We start from the raw sequence: 21,794 nt of genomic DNA, 5'->3' as shown, positions 1-21,794 counted from the left end.
TGAAACGATTTGTGTATGTTTTTAATCATGATATATTGCTTATCAATATAAAGTAACAGAGTTTGTTCCTTAAATATGAATCCAGTGTGAGGATGGATCAAATGCTAGTAAATGCAACAGACAAGTACTTATAAACAAGGCATTGCGCTATCACAATTTTTTTCAACCCAAAAATATTCAATGATAAGCCAATATAAAAAATCAGATCTATCAAAACTTATCAAATTGTACAAAATACTATTATAATATAATATTACAATTTTAGAATCTCATAAATGCTAATTAGGTACCACTATGTTAAGTAGTTATTACTTTCTCATTTTTTCTACTATCAGCTAAATTTAGACATATTTACAATTTATTATATTTCATCCACAAGCTTTGCTGTGAAAGCGCAAAGTATCAATTGAGCATCATAGTATATATTATGCCGCGATTCCACTGCTGCCCGAGATAGACATAGCTGGTAGTCAGCTGTGCCTGCTGCCAACGTTGGTGGCTATATACATTAACGAAGAAGTTACTGTCACTTCCTCTGAACTGACCAGTAGTGAACCACTGACTTCTATACTATACTATCTTAAAAATGTTGAATACGCTTGTGTTCAAGTGCAGCAGTGGACTCGGATCATTACCAACTCTCTGCAAGAAATGGAAGCGCCACTCGAGACCGAGTTAACACTAACTCGATTTCTATTAAACAATATAACAACAGACGCATTAAATAACTCATTTATACAGTACATTAAATTCTCACACACACTCACAGCACAAACTGTAACCGATCATAAATTTAATTTAAATAATATAAATATTGTAAAAATGCATTTCAACTTGGTACGACATACCGTGAACCCACTGAGAGGTTGACGTTCGAATTCCAAAATTTTGACATCAATATTAAGTACAAACAAAGAACAAACATAACATTTTATAGTACACATAAATCTTGTGACATAATTTGTGTTAATATTTTGAGAAACAATTAGGAGCTAGTATCACTAAAACGAGGAAAGAGATTCCGTATCGAGGAGTAATCGCCGGAGCTTCCCCATCGACATCAAATAGATCGGACAAGAGATGTCATCCGATCTATAACTGCTTCATTTCAAGTCAGCGACCGTCTTTTACTTAGCACCATCTAGTTTAACACCCCCAACTCAACATTTATGACTGCATTCCTTGGCTGGTTTGAAATGAAACTTAAAATGTTTCTAAGACATATTATTAAACTTATGTTTAGTCTAACTTACCAACTAAACTTAAGTGATAATCCCGTACCATCACCAAAGATTGCACATAATACCCGATACTTTGATTTTTGCAGTCATGCCTAAATACTAGGCCAGTGGACATACTCATTCACCTTGACTGTTAAAATAAGGTATTTTGGAGGAACAAAAGGTGTATCGTTCCGTAGTTTCAATAACCTTTCAAAGTAAAGTAAACCCAGGCATGCCTAGGTCTAGTTTGGAAGACATCTATTAAGATAAGAAGATTTTTGTGCGTGTTTTGCGGAATAAGCACTGGGGATAAATTCAATATTTTGAATTTGTTTTATTTCACTTTAAACGGACGGAATAAATTCGTAATTAAGTACCCTTCGTTCCATTACATCAAATAACTACCTTTTTGTCTTTTGTCATAAGAGGCCTAAGATTTCTGAAGTGAACTCACTAAATCAGTGAGAAATTCAATATTGAACGTTAAATACTGCCTCAAGATCGTTAATTTTGTCTTTAACAACATTCATTACGCTAATGATTAAAATTAGACAGCGGTAAAGTAGGTACAATTAGTTGTGAACTGGCATCGGCAGTTGTCCCAGGAGTTGATTGGCGAATGTTGCGTTTGTGAACTTGAAATGCCTCTTGTCGTAGAACTTGAGGAGAGCTGGTGAGTAGGGATGCTGTTTTTTCAAATGCATGTAGTGTTCTTCTGGTTCCGAGGTCGTGTGGCCGCATTCTTCGCAAACGTACATCTGGAAAGACGAAAAATAAAATGTCAAAAAAATCTTTGCCAAGTAGATGTCTTAAATTACTTTTAAAAAATGTTAAGTGTTACTTTTTAAAACATAAACAAATATATTATGAAGTAATGCCGAAAAATTTAAACTAATTAGTAAATATTATATGGTTACCTTAGTTCGCCTTTCCTTATACGCGTAGGTATGCTGCACACCGTGGACTTTCAAGCAGTGTGATTCTAAAGAGCATCTTTGGGTAAACGACTTCTCGCAGAGATTGCATTTGTAGGGCCTGACACCGGTGTGCGTTCTGGTGTGGCGCTTCAAGTCAAACGTGTCATTGAAACCTTTGCCGCAAAAAGTGCACAAGTATCGTTTAACATCTGAATGACACTTCATGTGCCGGTTCAGCAGCCTCTGCAAACTGAAGTTCTTTGAGCAAACTCTGCAGACAAACTTCGTGGGATCATCCTCGCTGACTAATACTTGTTTATTTTTTTCTTCTTCTCTTTGCCTGGCATTGGCTTCTGTGGCCAACGGATTCTTCACTCCGTGCCCCCCATTGATAAATTCCAATGGGAGCTCTGCTGGCAGACCCAACTGTAAAAAAAGAAAATAAACATTATTCGTGTGCCAATTATAAACTTAGTAAATAATATTTTTCATCATTATTATAAGGCTGAGCTTAACGCTATCAGTTATATAATAACAAGAAAGAAGGGCAAAGAAATACAAAAATAAATGCAGGAAGTAGTAAAGCATAAGTTGATTCAGGCTCAGCGTTACAAAATAACGACTTTTCATTATCAAACTTCAATGTCGTCACTGATGATTTACATTCAACGACAAAGAAGGATAAAAACGAATTGAAGCTTCGCCTTAAAATCAAGTAATGCTTACCCTTTGTTGCAAGATTTGCATTTTGCCCTCCGTGACAGAACTTTTCTTGAGACTTACAGCGGCTGCAGGACTGAGTGACGAATTCTCAATGTGATTCGTGCTATCCAAGGAGTTATTTCCACCTGGAGACGGCAGCGAGACACCGGTGGGGGAGTCCAGATCCAAGGGGTGAGTAGGGAACGGAAATCCTGGTGATAGTATTTGTGGCCTTTGCTGGAATTGTACGTGAATTTGAAGCTGTTGCATTTGGCCTTCATTCTGTTGGAGTAGAGCAGGATTCAACTGCATCAACAAGTCAGGGCGATCTTTTGCAAAATACGAAGGACTTTGTTCTTGACTAGCAAAAGCCAAATAGTTTGCTTTTTCATAATACTGCCTACTAAGATTTACTTGTTCTGCTAAAGTCTCAATATCTAATGGGTTATGTACTGAGTCTGGAGTAATTGATGACGATTCTCTCAACTCAGAATCGGTTATGGATTCCACATGATTGTTCAATAAATTGGCAAAGTCTTCGGTTGAATCGGAAAGATTACTCAAAATGCCTTCATTTGTACCCGAAAATGTTAATGTCGTGGAAAATTGGTAGTTATCAATAACATCGTCTCCCATATCCACTACCATAGAGTCATCGAAATTATTTCCATAATTACTAATTCCGTTTAAGTTTTCTAGCTTGTTCTCGTAATCTATATCTTCATCTTTTAGGACAATACCGTAGTGTGCATTTTGCATCAAAGAATATTGCTTGCTTTGTTCAGGGAAGTTGGTGGCATTGTCATTATTCTCACAATCCATATTAAATCCATTTATTATGTTAAATTCATTAGAAAAGTTTCCATTTGCATTAAAAGAGTTTTGTCCTCCTTTGGATGATGGTCCAAGCGTTTCATAGAACGGTGGAAGACTACCAGTAGGTGGGCTGTTAGGTCCATAATTAGATCTCCCATCTCGCCCATTTCCTCCACTGCCAGATCCTCCTCCCATTGCTCCACCGCCACCTGAAGACGGAGCAGTACTACCGCCACCAGAACTGAAGCTACCAGATCCTCCACTACTTTGAGAGCTACCACTAGAGCCATTGCCTCCTGTAGATCTTCCATGACCCGCTGCAGCACTAATTATTCCTGAAACTTTACTTGCAGGGCAGTTTCTTAATACCAAAACTGGCCGCGCTAAAATACCATTAGCAATTTTAGAGCTACTTGTTCGTCTTTGTTCTCTTATTTTCTTTTCTGTTTCTTCATCTTCAGTTTCACCTCGCTTTTTCGCAATAACGTAATCGATAGGTTGATCTTGTTCAGGTTCTGTTGTGGGTAATGTTGAAGGTATCGTCACTTCTGATAATTCTTTTTTATTATCACGAAATTGTGACTGTGACGGTGTTCTTTGTATTACTGATACTTTTTGACATGTAACATTGTTATCGATGCCAGGTGTCGATTCGGGAGAAGGAGAACTTCGCGATGGCAACACGACTGGTTCACTTTCTAGGTTGACATCTTTTTCCTCTTTAATTAGGGGTTTCTCTTCGGTTTTCTTATCTTCTGCAACAACAGGTAAATATTGCTTGCGTTCTGCTTGAGTTAAGACGTGGCCTCTGTGACTTCCATAGGGAATGTCGCCACCAAGGATTGATGAGATGAATCTCCTAGGTTCTTTTGTGCGTCTATCTTGTTTAGATCCATTGCTTTCTCCGAACACATCTCGATCTGAAATAGATAAAACGTATAAATTAGATATTGTTTCAATTGCAATAAGCCTATGTAGTAAAATAGCACTAACGAAAATATAAAAGTTACATAAGTTAACTTCATCCACTGCTTATTATTAATGTATTCGTGCGGCGTCGGAGGCCTAAGACCTCATTGACGTCACTGGTATGTGCCTCCATAACGGTAATGCTCGCCTCCGCAACACGCCTACAGGTATATGTGTTTGTCGCATTATTGTAATTGCGCCACCAGACAAAATGACAAATCCAATCTCGACCTCAATCTGGTATCCATTGACACTGCTGTTTTACCTATTCTGTTAATGTTCACTGTTTCCTGTCCACTAATATGTTATGTATCTATGGGATATATCGCAATATTTTTTATATCCCTGTCATCATAAGTATCTATTTTAATAAATTTATACCAAGTATGTATCTACTTCCAAAATGATTATTATCTATCAACCTGAATAGTTAATATACTGAAATTCTCATGGAATCAGATTTGGAAAACAGCAGGGCGCAAGTATATTAGTATTTTCTATTTTGGGTTATCCCTCAAAATATAAAATATTTACAGCAAAAGTACGTAGGCAGTCAGTGAAAGTCCCAAGGTTGCCCTAAACGAGTTCCCTTGCCCTTTCTCGGCTTTTGTTAGAGACCCAAGGACGACGCCAGCATTGTTAAGGCTCTTTTTTTGTCCGGTGCCCATAATTGTATGCGTCTGCGCAGGCAGGCGTGACGGGCTGCGGACTTCAAATTTTTTTGAATCTCTTTCCATAGTGCACTGGTTCGTGATGCATCAATGTAAAAACTCCCTTTAAGGAATCCTTTAGCAAAGTTTTATAGCAGCTCTTAAGGACTTCGAATATGTGTTTAAATTTTTATGTTTGCTTTTAATGTTCGTTTGGGTTTAGGCCAACGTTCCTTGGTTTGATTATGTCAAACAAAATTTTGTTTTGAATGGAGAACTCGCATATTAGGACTGCTTATTTTTAATGCATCTTCATTTAAGTTTTTAGGTCACATTAGCAATAAAATAATATATTTACGATCAATATTTATTGCCACAACGAGTTTTGATTGTATTGCTATTTTGTTTTGCTTTATTTAGAAGAACTTAGGAAACAAAGGTATTTTTGCAATGTTTTTCTGAGATTCCTTTTATTTCTGTCTTCACTTTTATTGTAGTCTGCCAGTTTACAATATTTTTATGATGTCTGTGCTGCTTTTGGTCCAAATCCATTGATTTAAATCCATAAATCAGTAGTTATATTCTACTTGTTTGTATAAGTTTCCTTTTCTGAGTTTCCTAAATTCAAAATCATTGAAATTGTATTCAAAATTGTCCTAAATAATTCAATTTAGGTCTAGATCTTGTGGGCGTAGAAACCATGTTATAAGAGTGCCTCGGTGTGCCCTCTCGTGGAGATTTACCTTGGATCTTATACTTATACCACATTTGAGGTTATGCAAAGTGCGCACCAGAAAATAAATTCAGATAATTCAGAAATTCAAAATTCCTACTTATATTTTAAAATTATTCAGTATAAAATGCGCTAGATTGATAAATATTTTAAAAATATTATAATTACTACATTTTCCAACTGGTTTATGTCATGCTTTAAAAATCACGTATCTTCGCAAAATAAATTAATAACCCGACAATGTTTTTGAAATGTTATGCTAATAAGTAAATTTGAATAATATAAGCAAATATACGAGTTCAACACTCGGGTTCATGGTCAACCAATGTTAAGTACGGACGTGAGACTCAAATTCTAGATAATATAGTTTTCATTGGAAATGTGACCGTGGAAGTTTGACATTTGGAAACCAACCTATGAATCGGTATTAGTATTCCGAAGGAGACGTGCCACAGCGCACAGAGAGCTACAGAATTCTAATGAGAAATTAGCTACACGTAACAGGACTGTGGAATTTTTGTTGGTTTGTGGAACTAGTAAAGTCTTTTCGTGTTTTCTTACTCGTTTGATTATCTTTTATCTTTCATCTTCCTGTCTCACTCTCGTCTGAATTATCTTCTCTTTTTTCTGATAATCCATTAGGAAGAAACGCCTCAGCCCCAAAGCGTCAGAGTAGAGGATCCACTTTCCTACTTTTCTTCTACACTCGCTCGGTCTGCGGACAGACATTGCTAATGCTAGACATTGGTTTGTTCATTTATTATTGTATCATTATTATGGAATCAGTACAAGAGTCTAGTCTAGGATCCGTTTATGATTTAACCTATAGGTGTGAATTGCAAAATTTCCGTATTATGTATAACGTCACGATATTTTCAATAGCGGCACTCAATATGGTAAATATTAGCGGTGTCGCGATCACGTGGTAATCGCAGCTTGTTCCACCGTTGTTGGAGCGATGGCGTCATTTTTGCTAATATTTGTTAGGTACTTTAGAAACTAGATGGATGCAAATCATTGGAATTTGGAGGATACATTTTAGATAGTTTTATATACTTACAAACAATTGCTAGTATTTTTTTTCTTTTCTTTTGAATTGTTATTAATGGAATTATATTTCTCAATGCTTCGTTTGAACTTAGAATTACTTCTTTTTTATAACTATTATTTTTAAATAAGTACTACTACATTTTTATTCACTTTTATAAGATCACAATTCAGTTACCTTTCATTGAAATACATATGCACAATTCCACATTTATCGAGCATTTAAATAGTGCGGTTTTTATTCTAAAACGGTAAGTCAAGGCTCCGTGATTACCATGTCCATATCTATTCAGCTAGTGCCGTTTCCTGCCGAGAAACGACCAACCTTGTGCGCGGGCGCACTCGAACGTTACGTTTTACGTGCTGTCGTCCCCGCATTTCGGCAATGATTAGCGAACATGAAGACACTTGTCAGGATGTTACTGATGAAATAAATAATTAAAATGTAATTTTGAACCATTATTCGTAACTTGAAATTCAATATTTCTATGGTTACAATGCGACTTACATAATTTGAAGAGTAATTTATTGGTTCTATATTGCGATAAAAAATGACGTAATAATTATTGATTTTTTTTTAAAGAAGCCAGGTAATTAAAGCAGCTATTCAAGTGCCAAACAATTGCTTTGCCAATTATTTTGACATTAGCGTTTGGATCACATAATACACTGAGCATTCCTTTTAGTGGAACATTATTACTTCAAGTAGAACCAGCAATTACTGATACATTAATCACGGGTAAAAGGTTGTTCTAATCTGGTAAAATGATTGATTGTACCATTGTGAATGTTAATAATACATAAATACAATGCCATAACAAGCGCCAAAGAATATAAGTGAACGCGTTGCATATGTATAACTAACCGCATATTAAAATCAAGCATTTGAAACTGAACTTACGATTACCATCGATAATGTTTCCATCTCAATATAGATTAGCATTTATATGTGAACAATAAAACAGTTTGATTCTGATAAATCATTTAAAAAAATGCAACCAAAGAGTGAGCATCTGAGAATCCAAATACTGTTTTTATTTTGGTCTCATTGACGAGAATAGAAGAAATAAAAAAATATATTATTAAGACAATTAGGTCAAACAGTAGGTATGTTATTAGCTCGCGAAACAAAGGAATTATTTGTACCGTACGAAGTAGCAACATACAAGGCCTCGCCATGACTGAGACCTTCAAATTTTTATTGTGCTCGTTAGTGAGACTAGTCTTTATCTTTACTTGAACTATTTTTAGTTATATTTACTAAGCCATTGTCATTTTAGTTACAAGGAATTAAGTTTTTATTATTACTTCCATTTCACGTAAAAGTTTTTTAATTTATCGAAGTTATTTAATTTACTTCTTGTAAGTATAATAATTTTGTTATTTTTAAATTTGTGATATGAAATTATTCATTTTTTCTGCAGTCTTTCTCTTACATTGTTCATGACGAAATCTGTAAAAAAGTCCAAATTTAATGAAAATATTAATCATGCCCAAAATAATTATTACTTTATCTGTTAAATATTTTCATAATATATCGATTGAGGAGGCGGTAGTGAAGTATTAAAACTAACGAGTCCGGCTGGCTGCCTGTCCTTGCGAGGTTATCGCTCGCTGCTAGCATTTAACATTACAGTAGACAGCTACGAAGACCCGCTCCGACGGGCCACATAAAATTCCGTTGAAGCCTTTTTTTCTACAGAAACTCGAGTACCGATAGTACACGGTACCCGGGAGCGCACCGGCCGCCGTCGGTTAAAAGGTCGCCTCGAAGGACATTTTTTGTTTTGAATTATTTATCATGTGTTCGATCCGAACGCATGTGTATCGTTTCTGCCATATGTAGATTTAGAAAGACTTTGCCCATTTCTAAACTTTTCAGCTTTTGATGCGAGTTTTTATATTGGAATTTTATGTAATTTTAATGTTTATTAACTCTTATTAAATGAGAGAGTTCTAAACTCTTATAGATTTTTTTGCGATCGCAAGCGGAAATTCAGGCGTTGTCTGTTCTTAGTGACGAGTATTACCTTGACAATAATTAGCGAAAATCGTTATTTTACTGTTAACAATGAACTGACGATTCCTTTTAATTTGTATGCAAAAACGTCTGACATTGGTGGTAAAGATCTATAAATACGCGAAATGACTGTTTCTTGAAGAGCATGTGATGAGTTAGCATAGCAGCCGTAGCGTAATATACTTAATGTAAGGTTGAAGAAGTAAGGTACCTACTTCTAACACCCACCGAATCAGTTGCTTATCCTTCCGTATGTTTTTCACTGCCACTGCCATAAAAACGGCGAATTAATACGTGGTCTATAAACGAACGGTCGCAAAAACTGTTCAACGTTTAATTATTTTGTTCACGGCGTGAATCACAACCAGATTTGGAGAGGGTTAACGACCTAAATATGTTTAGCGAAGTGTTCAAGGCTAGTCAACTTATTCGGCTAGAACCGATTGAAAAAATCGGGTATCTACGCAGGCAATCGGTGGCTTGTTTTCGTCGGATACTCGTTCCGAAGGCAACTCAAATTTTATTACGAGATTAAAGATTTAAGCCGTTAAAACGGTTACCGTTATTTAAATTTTTTCGATGGGTCGATATTTTAAGATGTTTAGAGATGAAGATGATGTGTATATACAGGTATAGTATTTGGATGATTTTAGAGCAGAATATAAATCTAATAAACATCATTGTATCTACGAAGTTCTGTATGTTTGTTATGTCGTATGTTCAAAACATTTTGTGTGCTTTTAATAAATCATAGAAATCACGAAACAGGGGCAGACTGGTTAAATTGCTCCAAAATGCACGAAAAAATAATATTTTGTCGCGCGTGACACCACAATGGATAAGATGACCTTATGCGTACGAGATGTGATGTGAGCCTCACCATTCGCTATTTTATATAACCTTTAAAACGTTATAAGTTTTAATCCCTTTTGTGTTTTTGAAAACGACTGTGGTAATTTATGACTCCGAATATTTCACGGTTTTTAAAAGCTTTCATTGTTGAATAAGATAAAGGATTAGTTTTCGTCCTAGGTGGTCCTTAATGTACTCGATAACGTTGAGTGCCCACAGTAATGACGTAGATTGTCGTGGCACTTAGTTCTAAATGGGAAGTGTGATGAGCAAGGATTCTTCTTATATCTACTTTGAGATGATTTAGTTGTTTGGAATACCATTAAATATATGCATAGGTACTTAGAATATGTAAAGTAAATTCCATAGAAAATATTAAAATGCATTCAACATTTTACAAAGAGCAATTTTTCAATGAAAGAGAAAGAGAATTTAATTATTTGGTATCATACATATTAGCTGATTAAAATCACGTTAAATGAATGTAGCATTTTGCAACTGTTAAAAGATTGGCTTGTTGTATTAAAAAAGAACTGTTAATTCCGATTTGAATTAAATTATTTTTAAGCTTGATCACATATTTGTTTTGATTCCTGAAAGAACAAACATCTTAAAATTAAAGTAGATATAATTAGTCACGAAGTAAATACAAGTCGATTGTCAAACTAAGATGGAACTAATGCTTTAACTACACGTGCGTGAAATTGACGCAAGTTTGTGTTTAATCCGAACTAAAGAACAATCATATTACCTAGTTTCAACACGAAAGCAAAACGTGGTACTTTTTATTTATCATTATTTCTTAAACATCAAAATACATATTTACAATTTTTTATACATTTTAGTGAAATAGTAAAGAATATAATAGTAAATTGATATTCAATCGCCTCCACCTTTTTAAAGTGCCTTAATTGAGGTAACGATAAACGAAATGAAAGTCATTTAAAATCTAAACTTAATATGCGATCTGAAGTTGTTTGAGAATTATTTTTATAGCTGTGTAAGAATTAGAAGTCAATTAAAACAAATCTATGTACACATCTAATAATAAAACGTGTATTACGGGCGTAGAATTTAATGACGTCAATGGATAATTGCAAAGCATAACGACAGACTATATGATTGGCGGACCGTTAGTAGAAATATTTTCTGTGCCTTCTTATTTATTCTTATAATATACTAAAATCTACCAGACAGTTATTTTTTGTAATAATAATTGGTTTTTAATAATAGTAGTCAATTTCTCAAATTAAAAAACAAAGTGTTTCCTGACAGTAATTTTTACAATGATCCTAAATACGCGAAACTGCATTGCGATCATATTCCGTTTTTCATAAAACACGTTAATCATATAAACACGAGGTGTATGAATATATGCGAATTAGAACGTACATCTAAATTTGAACAATAAGAAATAAGGAAGTGGTTTTTATGAAATAGGTACTCTGAACTGTATACTACATTACGAAGATGTAATTTATATAATAGTCTAGTATGTGCAATAATAAACTGAATATAATACGGTATCAGTATTTACGTTGGCAAATTAAGATGCCAAACTTGCAAGTTAGCCTTGAACCAATTGCTTTGCTAGTTTTTTTTTTTGTGTGGCGGTGAATAATTGCAATAACATGGACCGCTTCCTAGAATTGCGGTTATGAGTAATTTAAAAATTCGGTAATAAGCATGGGAAATGACTTGCGTCTCAGGGTCGGAACTGTTTTTATTATATTTTTTAAGATAATTGCCTTTGGCCCTATGGCCTCACTCACGACACGCGTAACTTGAAGGTAACATTCTAAAGTAAAAATATACTTCACCTGTGGCTATAACTTTGGCATAAAACATGCAATTGCAATTACCGAAAGGGTCTTTGATAAATGTCACGTTTTATAATGATAATCTGCAACCATTTAGTATTAAACTGGTATAAGCAGATGCATTGGGACCGATGGGTGTAATTAAACGTAGGCTGGACCCGCATATCTTAGTTATGGAAATACTGGTCCTGAGGGCATGTGTCTTCGACTGTTCCCGGAACGGTCGACACGTGCGTCGCATCTTGACATTAGCAAAAAATATTGGCTAATGCCCGCGGAGCTGATAGTTTCGTCCCTTTTTGTCATTTTGTATTAAACAAAGATAGCAATAGCTCATTAATTAATGCTGCTACGGATTTTTAGTAGTAAAGTAATAAGTAGAAATATAACAAGTGCCGTTTATTTTACTGATCTCCCAAAGTTTTACGAAATCGGTGAAGTAAATAAAAATTGTAATGTAAATGTTAAACCACGGCGATTTAACACAATCAGACCGATGTGTTCCGAGAAAAGGTTTCCTGAGCCTATTCTTAACGTAATCGTCTTTTTATGATCACTTTTGAAATGGCAGCCTTAAAAAGGTAGCTGGATTACAATGGACAGCGATACAATAGGCCACATGGTAATGTGTTTCTTCTTTTTGGTTATTTTTAAAGATGCAGATTTTACTGTACATTCAATGCTGGAAAATTTGCGATAACGTTTCGTTCATAAGACGCGATTGTGAATGAATGCGTCTTAGGATTCCTTGTGTGCGTACATTTTATTTCTGGTATTTAGTTCGTGCTTGATCTGAAACATATTTTAAAACCGACCTCGCTCTGAGGATAGCTCCCGTATATAGTCGTATTGTCAGCATTAGCGAAATACTAAACGAAAACTTGTTATATTAGGTTGGTTAAGCCAGTAATCACATATTTTCACAGATTATAAAATTAATTATTTATTACTTCATTTAAATATAATTTAATTATTACTTAAAGTAACTACACTTTCCTCATCTGTATGGTTGTTATCGTAATATGATAATTATATATTATTACATAATATTTAGACAAAGATATAGTGTAATGTTTGACAAAGACGATCCAACGAGTGCTCCCTTGGCCCTAATGCGTATGTCAACAACTGGACTAACGTTAATTGACGCGATGAAGGTTGAAGAAAATGCATTCCGTTCAGTGCACCAATTGGAGGCATATATTTCATTCCTAGAATCTCCTCGTACTTGAAAAATATTGACTGATGCTCTAAACGCAACCGTTTTCGAATCGGTGCTATTCGAGTTGATGTGCTGAAAGGAATGCCACGTGGAGAAGCGTTACTGCATCATTATAAGTAATCATTACTCTTCGTTTAGTTATTCCTTGACTGAAGTATATAATGAAAATTAGTAAATAATGCAATTTTGCTTGATATGCTTGTTTTTAATTTGAAAAGTAAATGACAGCATTAGAGCAATAAAGAATCCTGACTATTTATTGAAAAATCATTTATCAACATGCAAGATTATAAACCACTTACACCACTTAACCACAAAATCTACCTAAATAAATATTTATTATGAAAAATAAATCATTTTATTTCAAGTAATAAAATAATTGCGACATAAAAGCCTAACATAATTGTGAGTGACCCTTATTATAAATATCTTACAGACTAACATACACATAGGTAAAATTATATCAGTTATATATTTCGTTACATCTAAACCTAACGTGTAAATAACGTGTACAGCCAACAAAATAAAAGGAACAATCACCTTTTAAATAGCCTCGCTCGAAGTTCGCAATTAATCAAATAATGTTAACAGGCAGCAATTCCCGCGGAACTAGAACCGAACAAAACGACCGTGTACTTAGTATAATCAGTTTTAATATTTTATTTTTAGTGATAATCATAATTTTAGGTATAAAGTGGATTTTTATTTACTAACCTCTAAATTTTAAGCAACTTTAAGGTTGCTTGTTCAATTGCTTCCTAGGCTCTTCTCTTGTCCAGAATTTAGCAAGTACGTTATTTTAATTTAGTGGAACATATTGATATATAAAAAATGAACTTAATATTTCATATCAAAATGGCCAGTGATTTATTGTCATATTAACGTAAAGTGATATAAAAAAAAAAACAAGAATTTTATAACAATTTAGTTAAGATCATTATAATACCTTGCACAACGTCAATGTTAGATTATTCTTGGCTGGCAAACATTTTATAACGAAAATACCAGTATGGCATTTGAAAATCTTAAAATCATTACTTTAAGTCCTCTAGTAGGAAGTATTAATAAGTCGTTATATTGTTGCGAGACGTGTGGTCCCGCCCTAGAATTGGATCACTCCAAATCTTCCCGTGGATGTCGTACGAGGCGACTAAGGGCAACAATAGCATCGCCAAATAGGCAGGCAACCGGTTGTAAAAGCATAGCCAAATCTTAAAAAAATAATGGTTGATTTTTTACGTGAACTGGGTTGGGCTTCGGGGCGTCACAGCTCCGACACATTCGGAGCTGCCGGGAACATGTGAGGATGAGAGAGTTTTATGTTCTGTATTTATTTCAACATGTTTTTGATAAAACAGGAAAATAAATATTTTTTTACAAATGTGTTTTTTTATTATCTTTTTAATTAAACCTGATTAAAAAGCCAAAATACGTAATAAAATTGTATTTTTCTCTGATTACGTAGGCATTTATTATTTGAAAATGGAACACAAACATAACGGTTTTGGCTAATAGCGTCGAAGGTCGTCAACTTCACAGCGCACGGTTCCCATCATGTGACGTCACGTGACATGATTGGTCAATAACATACAACTCATCTATGTTAACTATTTGGGTTAATTATTTTCATTGTTATTTTGCCTATAGGGAAAAGTTTAGCCCCTATGTACCTATAAGTTATGCTTTTAATTATATTATCACTACATATATTTTTATTACTTATCATTTCCTAGGTTTTTTGTACCATAAATATCACTGACGTAAGAAGTTTTCTAGTAACTGAATCAAATTATCTGTTATGATTTGTTACTTGTTACAAGCAAGTAAGCTTTATCTTAGCGAAAGTGATAAATCATTTTTCGTAAAAAGTTTTTAATTCCCATCAGTTCCCGAACTTGAAATAGTTTTGCGCAATTTATAATACAATAAGAATAGTACAAAATTGTTTAGCATGAGTTTTATAAAACAATTAAGATGATTTTGTATGTTTTGCGCGGAGCGCAACTCGTTGATGTCTTTTGTATCCGCGGCGTTTCGTCTTACGTAATATGCGATCTTTCAATTTATAATTAACTTAGTGATAAACTTGATAGAGGTGGATATTGATGTATTTCTTCCGCAGTCAATAACATCTATTGAGCCAAAATAACGTTCTATTGAGCCAAATATATATGTAACATTAGAAAGAAACAACAATATATCTTTTACTGTTCCAAATGAAAGTAAGCGAATAAAAATACATATGTATTTTTTAGGATATCCTTTGTCGCATAGTAGTTTCATCCAGTTTTGTAACATTCGAAGCACAATAGTCGAGCGTTGCCATCTTGACCCCATTGTGTACATGCCCTTTAGTGCCCCTATATTTATAATGCACTTTGTCACGGAGGGCGACCTTCAGAACTGCTCACAGGTGAACAAGCACCTGTAATTCTCGTTTCAATTGAGAACTGCCAATTAATTTTAAAAGAAAAACGTTATTGTTAATACGAGTAACCAGTATTACAATTTTAAATTTAGAACTTACAATTTATTAATAAAAATAATAAAAAACGCGGAATTTTCAGTAGCCTGTTCACTGTTCACGCTTGAAGAACACGCAATTAAAAATAAATATATAGTGGCCAGTGTAACAGTAAAATTATTCGCTTTTGTGTCGTATACGTTATTTAGATTGACCAAACAGCTGTATTGTGACACGTATCTACATATGATTTCAGCGTAATTTGCATTTGAAACTAGTTTTCCGTACTTCGTAGATGTACGTGATATAGTCTGTTCATTTTGCTTTTATTTTAAAGTTTAGTTAAGTATTTATTACACGAAACATGAGTAAAGATGAATACGATAGACTTTGCAAGTTTTTTTCGAGCTAAAATATTTCATACAAATCAATATACACTCTTACCACAAATTAACAAAGTGTCAATTAAAGCAATGAATGTTGCACTCCGCAGCACACTATGCCAATCGGGCGCTGTACGGTGACCAGCAGATCAATAATTCCAAAAATTCATTGCTCATTCACCTCTATTACCACCGCATATAGGAAAACTTGCAGGTGACTGTACGATGTTAATCAAATTGAAATGTCAGTGGAGATTGCGGTGACTAACCTAAATACAAAGAGTGATAGCCGGAAGCGACGCCATTGTGAGCGAAGCATTGACACCTCGGCGGACATCATCCGGTCAACTCCTGACTATGTAACTCTATGTCACGTGTCGAAGCTTAGGTGGCTGTTGGATACAATTCTGCAGAGGACCAAAAATATGATCCGGTGCTGCTATTGGCTAAATTTGATAAGAAAGACAGAAACAGAAATGACTGATACTATTTCCAACGCCGCCGGATCAATCCTTCATATCAGTCCTTGTCATGTCGTAATTGTTTATGGGTATTGTTGTATCAGACCACCATTTTCTTGTTAACATTTTGTTAACATGGGCTTTTATTCAGGGAAACGTAATTAATATAAACAGGACATTGATAAAGTTCATATTACAGTGCGCAATATCATTGGAACTAATAGTTATGACTGATTAGAGAACACAGTTTAAGCGAATTACAATAATAAGATTTCAACTAATCAAATATTCAATCAAGAATAAGTACGTAATGAACTTGTCATTAAACTTATGTTGATACCGTCAACTCAAAATGTAACAAGCCACAACCGAAAACCATGTAGAGTAATTTTTAAAACAATTGTTAAAAGAATAACATTTTCTTCCAAAGTCCGCTTATCTAACTAATTATCCCAAAAGTGATAAAAGTACATAGTTAGGAGGAGGCTTGGGAGGTTTGAGTAAAGCTAAATTTTAGCGTCTCGACGAGAGCAAACAGTTCGAGGAAACGCAAAAACACGACAGTTATATCAATGATTCACGCGTGGTTACTACCTGCTGGGACCGTTAACAGCGCAATGATGATCGTGACAAGTGCGGATGATTTGACGATGATACTGACTGCTTTGTGTCATTAAAATTTAGATCGGATCAATGAAGTTTTTGGTCAAGATTTGTTTGTAGATTTCCTTGGTGTAATTTTAAATATTGTGTTTGCGTGTGCGATTGTCGATATAAAAATGTAAGGGTATATAGAGATAAAACCTGCGACAGTTTAGGATCACGCAAGTCACACAAATGATCTCAGGTAGACGTCGCTGTGGAGCCGAGAACAGGATTCTGTCCAAGTGCGGGCCGAAACCTTTTTTTTTTTGGTCGAGCGAGTGGCCGTTATGGAGCAAATAAATAAAGTAACATTTCCAAAGAATTGGCAACATAATTGTATATCTAAATAGGGTGCGAAATTGACAAGTGCAAAATCATCTTTGATCAATATAACGAGCAAAAAATAATAGTAGTAATAGATATAGAACGACAAGTTTATGAAGATATTTAAGACAGCAATGCAAATTAATTTTTTTAAGCAGGAAATTATGGAAGTAAAAACATGCATTTTGAAAAAGTAAGTAACAAATAATGGGGACTCACCAGCGCATTCCTTGTCTTTCTTAGAAAGGAGAGGAATGGGTCCGTCATCCAGAGAGAATCCTGGGCAGAGCGGGTCAGTTTTGTTGGATATCAACTCCTGCGCCTCCTGCAAGCCCAGTTGCTGCTCGTGCAGCCGCTTCTTGATCAGGAAGATCTTCGGCATCTTCGGGCGTTATAGTACACTGCACTCGATCCTTCTGTTCGTGTTTGTCACTGTCTTTTAAAATTCACAGGCTAGCATCATATCACACTTCACGGTAAGTTTCCTCGCGTTGTTGATGTTTATTCGGTGCGGAGTAGCTAGCGGCACATGCGGTACCGTTGGCCGCTGCGAAAGGACTGAGTGTAGTGTGCGGTGCCTGCGACACCGTTGTCTGAACAGGTCCGCCCCCGCCCCCGCCCGCGCGGCGCCCGCGCCGCTGCCCGTCGCCGTGCGCCCGGGCACCTCCGCGACTTGCTGCACAACCACCGCTCCACAATACAGACTCGCATTCCTGTATTTCCAGTAAAAGTGCCGATTCCTTTATGAATTCTCATGAATATTCTTTCAACACCTTCCTTTGTTTTATTTACAAGAATTAGAAGCCCTTTTTCGTAAGAGCTGATAACGTTTGTTACCTACCTACGTATTACTTAAATGGTTTATTACTATCACATAATCCAACATGGATAATAAACAACATGGAAAATAAAAGTAATTTGCTTTTATATCAACCTTTCTTTTAATTTGTATGCGAAATTTCATATAAAATGCTATATCGTCTATTACAAAATTAATTGCTTTAGTTAAATATTTTATAATTTTTGTTGCAGTTTGAGCTTACTCTTAGAGTTACCTTGATGTAAGCATAATTTTGGCTTTAAGCCTTTCTCGGAATCAATTAGCAACAAAGTGTGCCAGACGAATCATCAAATGAATCACATGTGATTTTTACAACAACAAATGGAATTATCTACATCATGATTTCAGAAATTAAAGTAGTTAAGTTATAAAACTTCTTGGATGCAATTTAGTCAACTTTCAGTTTTATATTTTATTATCGTTCTCCGATATTATTCTGCAATGGCTTATCTTGCATATTCATGAGTCATTTATTAAACAATTCACAGGCGGACCTCACAGCATTTGTCGGCAGCCTTTCAAATAACGAGAATATGATAAAGCAATCCTGCTGACGGGAACCGGTGAAGGGAGAAATAGGGATTTACAGGACGTTTGTTCAAACAACTGTAGTCTGCAATAAACTTTACGGCACCTTTTGTTTTGCGAAGTTTCCATGTTCAAATTATTGGTCTTTTGTCTATGGTTGGTCGACGACTCGGCGGCGTCTTTGGTGTTCTATCACATGTTCGTATTGATGCCATCTTTTCTTAAGTCTACTTCCTTAGGGTTTATTGCACGAGTTTTATTGGGTGTGCCAGAAAAGAAGTCCTGATCAGTGAGAAATTTTGGATAGTCTGTTCAAGTATTTCGGAAATGAAATTTCATATAAGTATGTATGCATGCAGTTTTTTTTATATGGAAATTTGATTGATTTTGTGAACATAGTTTCATGCTAGATTTATCAAATCTTTGCATTCTAAAAAAACCTTTTGATTAGCTATTCTTACCCAAAACAATTTCATAACTTATCGATTTTTGTATAATCTAGACCAGTCATTTGAAATGTCGGCCATGTATTGAATTCGATACATTATGAATTTTATTGAGGTAACTAAAGTTTGTTGACATTTTGTTTTACTCAGATCTGTGGTCACATGTCATAAAGTCATTTTCTATAGTAGTAGTAGTAGTACTATAGGAAATGACTTCTACGTATCACTTCACTCAATTTGTTAAACCAATTTTACTTTTTTTTAAATTATATTAACGTAAAATATTATAAAAAATATTTCAGATAAGATATTTTTATTGCTCTTTTACATAAACTATTCCAATACAGATGGAATTTGTCTCAAGATACAGAATAAAGAACAAATAATTCCAAAATCGAAGACAATAGCTAGTTATGCGTCCTGGAATCAACTACGAGATTGTTAAGTCCAGAAGGTTTGGTCTTCAGTTCAGTAATTTTTCTTTTACAGTCTCAACATGACGGCCAGTAATCCAGACCACGAGTGCCGTCAATCGCAACGTGTACTTTAACGATATTATTTTCAAAACCATTCTATAGACCACTTGAGGAAGTACAGCAACAATGTACAAAACTCTTTGAAAAATCCGAATGGAGATTTCTGCTTACACTTCCAAATAATGAGCTTCCTACTTGGAGTGTTATACCTTCTTCCTGTACTTTTGATATTAATAATAAACATATAAATAACACCGTATTTATTTAAACTCGGTTTAAGTATTGAATTTGGGCGACGAGAAATAAATGAACTGTGAATTTCGTATATTTGTTTGGATATATTAAATCCTTCTTTTGAATACCGTAAAAAGGAGATTACGACGTCCGATACACACAGACGGTTAAACAGAGTCCCGAGAAAACGGTCTTAAGATTTTTTGTGGCCGTACGCAGGACGGTAAACACGTTAAAAGGAGACGTCTATGCCGTAAGTGTTCTCTACCGGGAATCAGCTCCCATTTGAATAGCAGTTTTTTGTCATTCGGACTTAATCCTAGATTAGGTTTCTGCAAAACAAGAAAGTTTGGTAAGACAATGGTGAGATATGTACCTACCTACTTCTTTTGCAAGTTTTATATTCGGCTAAACTCCAAAAAATAAAAAGGTAAGCAGATTTGCATTGTTGTAATGTTTGAAATCATGTTTAACCAATTCACCAGGTAAACTTGTTACAAGATTAAAGTTTCTCAGAAAATAAAAACAAAACGGACGGATTTTTATCGACGACGCATTTTCATGGACGAATAAAGCATCATTTTAGTGATCATAAATCATTTTTATTTAAAAATTAAGCCAACGAGTTCAAAAAGTGCCAAGTTGTTTGACACAAACAAACTAAAACCCTAACTTGCTACCGAAATTTTTATGTTTCTTTCTTTTTTAGCTCAGATAAAAAATGGACGGTAACAATTTCAATTAGCAGCATGCATTTTTTGTTCAGAATCAGATGTGATTCATAACTGTATGCAATTATGTCAGAAACTTTGTGGTTAAAGTACTTTATTTTCTCTAAGAAATTATAAATTTCACTTAAAGAGAAATACACTTAAAAATAAATTACATTTATTAGTGTTAGTATGAGCATTCTAGAAGATTAATACATGAGTTTTTTTTTTTTTTTTTTAAACTTGTCGGTAGTTGCATTTCGGCGTAGCCGCTACAAACTTGGCAAAAGATATGAAACATAAGGGTGCTGGTACACTGGTAATGTATCAGTACAGTAACAAAAAAAAATAAATAAATAAAATTAGTATCAGATTAGTATTAGCACTAGCCTGTACTTGAATGTGTTGCATTGTATATTATTAGCTTAGTAAGATTATAATTATATATATCCAATTTAAAGAATTTTTTTAAGTAAAGAATTTCATGGGTTTCAGATTTCATAAAACATAATAATAGATTAACAATATTCATGATAGGGTTAGTGGTTTTAATTTTCTATTATAGTTGATAATGTACATTAAATTAATTATTATTCCTAATTTATAGTTAAGTATAAATATCAAACTATAATTGTTAATATAGTTATTATTATTTACAATTTTATTATTTATAGTTATGTATTATTTATATTATTATTTACAATTTTATTATTTATATGTATTATTTGTTTATCAATAAAACAGTACATCTTTACATCCTAAATAAATAATGCTTGCGCATCGGTGTGCGTGCGCCCTATGGAATGACGTTTTTTTTTAACTTGTACAGGGTCGGATCCAGTTCACTGCAATTGGGCTTGATTAAAAATAAATTGTTTCAACTTAGTTTTAAATTTGTTATAACATGATGTTCTGATTTCAAGCGGTAATTTATTATACATGTGAACTCCCTCGTTTTTAATATTCTTTTTTCCGTAGTTTGTTCGCGCGCTTGGAACAAAAATATTATTATGGCTTCTAAGGTGTCGAAATCCTAACTCCTTCTTAGTTTCAAAATTTAATTCGGAATGTAGTTTTTTACAAATAATTTTTTTAATTAGAATACATGTACTATAGTTATATATTTGTTTAATTCCCATGAGTTTTGTTTTTTTGTAAACTTCTTTGGTCGGGGTGTGGTAGTCGAGGTTGAAAAGAATTTTTACTATTTTGTTTTGACACCTTTGTAATACTTTTAATGACGTCTCTGCTGCAGTGCCCCAGACTTCAATTAAATAATCTAAATGAGGCTTAACAAGCGTAAAGTAAATA

General features: G+C 34.3%; 1 protein-coding gene across 2 annotated transcripts; it reads right to left on the bottom strand.

Annotated features, from left to right (window-relative positions):
• Nucleotides 1-8: 8 nt before the first annotated feature.
• ovo lies at nt 9-17,808 on the bottom strand. 2 transcript variants are annotated; one of them, XM_053744100.2, is made up of 4 exons: nt 17,468-17,808; nt 2,924-4,578; nt 2,141-2,566; nt 9-1,981 (listed from the first exon to the last, which is right to left on the bottom strand). In XM_053744100.2, exons 1-4 carry the CDS (start codon nt 17,628-17,630, stop codon nt 1,796-1,798), a joined length of 2,430 nt encoding a protein of 809 aa, XP_053600075.1. In that variant the 5' UTR covers nt 17,631-17,808; the 3' UTR covers nt 9-1,795. The 2 variants fall into 2 exon arrangements, with proteins under 2 accessions (XP_053600075.1, XP_053600073.1); XM_053744098.2 differs by having other exon boundaries at nt 2,867-4,578; nt 17,468-17,772.
• Nucleotides 17,809-21,794: the final 3,986 nt, after the last annotated feature.

This window comes from Plodia interpunctella, chromosome 4 (assembly GCF_027563975.2).
Source record: "Plodia interpunctella isolate USDA-ARS_2022_Savannah chromosome 4, ilPloInte3.2, whole genome shotgun sequence".
In the NCBI taxonomy this organism is placed as follows: Eukaryota; Metazoa; Arthropoda; class Insecta; order Lepidoptera; family Pyralidae; genus Plodia; species Plodia interpunctella.
The sequence above is the reverse complement of the archived record's forward strand: the minus strand, read 5'-3'. Positions and strand labels throughout refer to the sequence as shown.